Below are 5675 nucleotides of genomic sequence, written 5' to 3' on the forward strand. Positions count from 1 at the left end.
CCGCATTTGGGATCCAGGAGACTTTTTCGGGACGCTGTTTTCTGCTACACTTTGGATTTGGAATTGCGGCAACTTACGTAGAAAATTGCTCTCTACTCAACGTATTATTTTGCGTGGGGTGGGCAAGGTCGGTCACACTATCGCCGGTTACCTTGATAGAAGGTTACCCTCTATTCGACGTATTTTTTTGCGTGGAAGTATGGTCGACCATACTATTGGTACCATTTTACATAGCCCGAACTCTGTCTGGTGCCTCATCAAATGCTTAATTGCATCCCTTCGTACCCTTGCTAGGTTTTATTTCCGATGCTTTATTGCGTCTAGTATTTCTTTTGCTATTTTATTTTTTGATGTAGTTTCTACATCTATAAGTTGTAATTTTTCTTATGGTTATTATTAATAAAATGGTTGACTACTCTCTAAAAAAAACAACAATGTAGTTATAAACCTAGTTGGGATCCTCATAATGTGTTCTTGATTATTTTCAACAATCTTGACTACCAGCAATTTTGAATAACAAAATTGTTAAGATTGTCATGATAATAATTGAAAGAAAATTAAAATTATTATGATGATTTTGATAATTAAATGCATTTAAATTCATTATGATATATATAGAATGTTGTGATTATGATAAAGATTGGCATGATGATTTTCATATTAATTTATATATAGTGATTTCATATAGAATTTTGAGATTTGAGGATAATTCAGGTAGTTTGAGTGGTGTATTTAATAAAATAATATAATAAGAAATCAAATAGGTGGTGTATTAAGTAAGAGGTGTGTATTAAGTATTTAAAGATGTGCGAATAAAATTTCCCATTAAATAATGAATTTTTATATGGAAAAACTGTTCTCCAACCTCGTTTGAACTTTGAACGAAACCTTCAAATTTTCAGATGTGGACTAATACCGTTATGTGAAACATTATAAAAATTGAAGCAGTGGAGGGAAGAGAAATATGTAAAAATTAGATTAAATGGATTCGATTCCCTCCCCTCCCCCCACTTGAACAAAAAAGTACAAAGAGATGAGAAAACAAAATACTTTCACAAAATTAGATTATCCACAAGACGCTGCTTCTCCCGAACCCCTCCACAGTCGTCGAACATAGATGAGATACCCAAATTTGAGATTCTGTGGCCAATAAGCTTCCACCACGCCGAGTTTATATGACAAAACGTTTACCCCTCTCCTCTGTTTCCCACAAAACTAGAAGTCTAGAACCGAAAAGAAAAAGGCAAAAACAGAACATGGACACCGTCGTCTCCAATTCAGCACTACTATCCAAACCACCCTTCCCTCCAGTCCGTTCAGTTACTTGCAACTCTTATTCACCAACCACTTCTCTCAATCTCTCGTCAAAGAAGCACTTCTCCAGCTTGTTCTACACCCAAAAGAAACAAGTTGGTCATCGCAACTCTTCTTGTACAGCTCCCAAGTTTTCAATTGCTTCAAGTGCTGCTATTCAGGAAATCAACGAGACCCAGTTTCGGGATACGGTTCTTAACTCGGACCGTCCGGTTCTTGTCGAGTTTGTTGCCAACTGGTGCGGTCCTTGCCGCTTAATTTCTCCCGCTATGGAATGGGTTGCTCAGGTTCAATTCTGTCTCTCTCGTATCTTTTAATGACCATTGGCATATGTTTATTTAAGCAAAAGTCTGCATTACGTTTAATTTCTGACAGTGGCGGACTAGTTCTATACAGAAGTAGACTAACTCGATACAGTTGTAGATTAGCTCCGATGCATGAATATGGACTAGTTAGTAACAATAGGATTAGTTTGCGGACTTTTGGAGGCCATGGTGCAACCTTCTTAGGGAATTGGATCATTGGGAAAAGTTTGAGACCATAGGACATGTGTTTACATTTGATCAAGACTAAGCATAGATAAAGAATACAGTTTTTCTCATCAGATAAAAAGATAGAATTAAGCGATAAATGTGCACAAACACTGAAAACTACCACTCTACCAGGTCCTCATTTAGACTGTTTGTTTGCATCGTTTGGGTAACTTAAAGGTTTGTATTACTAAATGGTAGGTTGGGTGGCCGAGAAACAATATCCTCATGTGTACAAATTAAGACATTCTAACTTAATCCTGTGTCTTGCCTCATATAAAGTAGTCGCAAGTATAGACCTATTTTCTCTGTGTAGTAACTAGTAAGAATAGATGTCAGAAATCCTGTCATCACATGTTTCATTCTCTGTTTAGTAAGAGGCTATCTGATACACCATTTCAGCCTGTATAGTTCCACCCAAATTAAGTGTTCACATTTTTCACACGATAGACGCTAAACCAGAAATCAGGAACCCTACTGTCACATGTTTTCTTTAACATAATGATATTTGAGTGGAATGGTTCAACACTAACACCTACAAGTACAAAAATGGGTGCCCAAAAAATGGGACTCTGTCTGGTTTAGAGGAACCAGTTTTCTGACTACAGTAGTCTAGATGGCTTATAATTACAGAAACTGCTAGATCACGTCCTCAGCTAATTTGGTTAGAAAATGTGATTCCTTCAACACTGAAATGCATAAACTGAAAAGATTATGTTGGCTGCACTGACTAAGATTGCAGAAACCTAATTACTGCCTACTAAATTTTCAGAGCATTTCAAATCTCATTGTCTATCAGTCTGTTAAGACCAACATAGAGAAACAAGATCATTTTATCTCAAGGCTGTATGATTATACAATTCATTCAAACATCTGAATGAGTTCATTTATTAATCCTCAGGAATATAAAGACAGATTAGCAGTTGTTAAGATCGATCATGATGCAAACCCACGATTAATTGAAGAATACAAAGTTTATGGTTTGCCTGCTTTGATTCTCTTCAAGAATGGACAGGAAGTTCCAGAAAGTAGAAGAGAGGGTGCAATTACAAAAGTTAAGCTTAAAGAGTATGTGGATGCTTTTTTGGAATCTATATCAGTCGCATAGCCCACTTCCATTTGGATTAGCATACATGCCTATACCATCACTTCAATTACTGTAATGTGGTAATCCCTTCCCTTTTTCCCCCCTCTTTTGACATTCTATAGTATAATTCAAGCTGTAAATCTCCGGAAATTATCACAAGGATGGATTTCGCACTTATTTTTTATTAATAACCTACCTTCTTCTCGTTTCTCTCTTCTATTTTATATCTCCAACTAGATGGGTGGTGATAGGGATGATTATTTCCAATCCGGACTAAAGCTTCTTAAAGTACATAATGTTATAGGTTCTTAAAGTACATAATGTTATAAGTAGTGTTAGGTTCTGAAATTGAACATCAGTAAGAGTTTAGATGTATGTAAATTATAAAACGTGGAAAAATTATTTGTCTTGTAACGGATCTTGGAGTTATGTGCACATACAACACTTTCAAAATCTACTCTAGTTCATCAAACTACAGCTTTGTCATGTTTATCATGACCAATGACAGCTTCATCTGGGATGTACTTTCCCCAAAACCAGTGTGCTTTCCACACTCTATTCATCTCTTCAATGGGGACGTTCTTTGTCTCGGGTAGGAAGAAGGCGACGAAAATCGTCATAACGGTCACCCAACCGGCAAAGAAAAAGAAGAGACCAAACTTCAGGTGGCAAAGCATGGTGAGGAAGCCCTGGCCAATGAGAAAAGTAAAGAACATGTTAACTGAGACATTGATGGCTTGTCCGGCTGATCGGATCTCCAAAGGACAGATCTCACTCGGGACCAACCAACCTAATGGACCCCAAGACCATGCAAATGCTGCAACATATCCACATATGAAGACCAAGACCCAATTAGCTTCAGCATTTGTAAACGTTCCTTGTCCGCTAAGACCAAACTGCAAGGCAATCATGACTCCGACGGCAATCTACAGTCGTAGAAGGTATGTTAAGAATTAAATAAGAAAGGAGCAACTAGTTATATTTATAGGATAACTGGCCAAGCTGAATAAGAGAATACCTGGCAAAGGATCATTTGCAGTCCACCTTCGAGGAATAACGCCTTTCTTCCAAACTTGTCAACAACGGCCATGGACACTGCGGTACAAACAACGTTAACACCACCAGTGATGACTGCAGACATGAGAGAAGCTTCATCTCCAAAGCCCAAAGTCTTGAAAAGAACAGGCGCGTAAAACATGATCACATTGATGCCCGTGAGCTGCTGGAAGAATGGAATGAGAACACAAATGATAAGTTGAGGCCTATATCTTGGTTGCATGATGTTTCCCCATTGGTTCTCCACTTTATGTGCAGCCTCAGTAGCATCAACAAGGTCTTGGAACTCATCATTGACATTGTCAGTGCCACGAATTTTTTGTAACATTTTCCTAGCCTTCTCAGGGTGTCCTCTCTCTACCATTGAATTTGGTGTATCGGGCAGAAAGATTGCAGAAACAGTCATGATCAAGGCAGGGATTGCTGCAAGAGCCAAAGAAATCCTCCAACCATATCCACCCTTGATCTTGGCAGTGCCAAAGTTAACAAGCCCCGCTACTAGAATACCAATAGTGATGGCCATCTGAAAGCCCATGTTGAGTGCTCCTCTAATCTTTGTTGGGGCCATTTCCGCAAGATAAACCGGAACAGACTGCAAACAAGCTTAAACTGTCAGGAAATAGGTTGATAATATAATATCAATTTGTTTATTACGAATATTTTTACCTGATTAGCAAATCCAACACCAACACCAAGCAAGAGACGACTTATGATCAAAATTATGATGTTACTGGCAATACCGTTTAGGATAGAGCCAATGAAGAAAACAAGGCCTGCCACTAGCATGGATATTTTTCGACCAAATCTCCTAGTTACCGATGAAGCAAAGAAGGAAGCCACCAGCGCAGCAATGTAAAGAGAAGAGGTGAACAATGTGAGGAGTTGGCTATCGAATTTACAGTACTGGTTTTGATGATCAGCAGTCTCATTCTTCATCTTGTGGTACACAGATGGGAAGAACTTGCTCAAGAATGACTCCATTGATGTCACACCTCCTGAGATTCCAATATCATATCCAAAGAGGAGACCGCCTGTGGCAGCCGCCACACATGCGAATACCACAAAAACGGTGACACCTCCTTCATAGTTTCTACCTCCGCCCTGAACACTAATACCACCTCCTGCCATCTCTCTCTGAGTTCTCAGAAATCTTCAAAAAGAGAGAGATATAGATATAAATGTTCTGACTCTTTGTTTCCTGTATCTCAAATCCCAAAGTGTTCAAGTTTATAAAGGCATCAAAATGTGACAGACATGCATGGCTCTGTTTCAACAACTTGAGAGTACCAAATCAGGTATTGTGAAGCTCTTAACCTACCTCTTTTGCCATATTTAGATCTAAAATGCTAAATTTGTTAGTTAGGATATAATCCTAGCAGAAACAGATTCTTGTTTCGGAGAGATAATTAAGTAGTTGATTATTACAAAACCATTTTCAGCTTGGAAAACTCCAAATTTAGCAAATGTGAGATGGACATAGTGATCAAACGGTTTGACCAACACATAGTATTGATATCCACTATGTAAATTCCGTTATGATAAGTCTATCATGATGACGTAATTAGTCAGAATATATTCTGCTTTAAACCTTGAACTGAAGGGAGGTGATATTCACACCACCTTTTCTTTTAAAATTAGTAATAAACTCTCTTTTGTGTTATATTTTATACATAACTGCGGGTGTGAGT

General features: G+C 38.1%; 2 protein-coding genes across 2 annotated transcripts; one reads left to right on the top strand and one right to left on the bottom strand.

Moving 5' to 3' along the window:
- Positions 1 to 1082: 1082 nt before the first annotated feature.
- On the top strand, positions 1083 to 3137 carry LOC112195960 (thioredoxin X, chloroplastic). The gene is made up of 2 exons (XM_024336203.2): positions 1083 to 1601; positions 2746 to 3137. The coding sequence occupies exons 1-2, from the start codon at positions 1176 to 1178 to the stop codon at positions 2950 to 2952; spliced, it is 633 nt and encodes a 210-aa protein (XP_024191971.1). The 5' UTR covers positions 1083 to 1175; the 3' UTR covers positions 2953 to 3137.
- A 113-nt stretch (positions 3138 to 3250) lies between these two features.
- LOC112195961 (sugar transport protein 10) lies at positions 3251 to 5317 on the bottom strand. Its single transcript, XM_024336204.2, has 3 exons — positions 4654 to 5317; positions 3950 to 4579; positions 3251 to 3857 (listed from the first exon to the last, which is right to left on the bottom strand). Exons 1-3 carry the CDS (start codon positions 5113 to 5115, stop codon positions 3399 to 3401), a joined length of 1551 nt encoding a protein of 516 aa, XP_024191972.1. The 5' UTR covers positions 5116 to 5317; the 3' UTR covers positions 3251 to 3398.
- Between the last annotated feature and the right edge of the window lie 358 nt (positions 5318 to 5675).

Source organism: Rosa chinensis, chromosome 4, assembly GCF_002994745.2.
Source record: "Rosa chinensis cultivar Old Blush chromosome 4, RchiOBHm-V2, whole genome shotgun sequence".
Taxonomy (NCBI): domain Eukaryota; kingdom Viridiplantae; phylum Streptophyta; class Magnoliopsida; order Rosales; family Rosaceae; genus Rosa; species Rosa chinensis.

Excerpts from the sequence above, each read along its gene's own strand:
- LOC112195960 (XM_024336203.2), top strand. The coding sequence starts at position 1,176 with ATGACAAAACGTTTACCCCTCTCCTCTGTTTCCCACAAAACTAGAAGT. Across the intron at positions 1,602-2,745 it reads CTATGGAATGGGTTGCTCAG|GAATATAAAGACAGATTAGC; the intron begins GTTCAATTCTGT and ends ATTAATCCTCAG.
- LOC112195961 (XM_024336204.2), bottom strand. The coding sequence starts at position 5,115 with ATGGCAGGAGGTGGTATTAGTGTTCAGGGCGGAGGTAGAAACTATGAA. Across the intron at positions 4,580-4,653 it reads GTGTTGGATTTGCTAATCAG|TCTGTTCCGGTTTATCTTGC; the intron begins GTAAAAATATTC and ends GCTTGTTTGCAG. Across the intron at positions 3,858-3,949 it reads TGCAAATGATCCTTTGCCAG|ATTGCCGTCGGAGTCATGAT; the intron begins GTATTCTCTTAT and ends CTACGACTGTAG.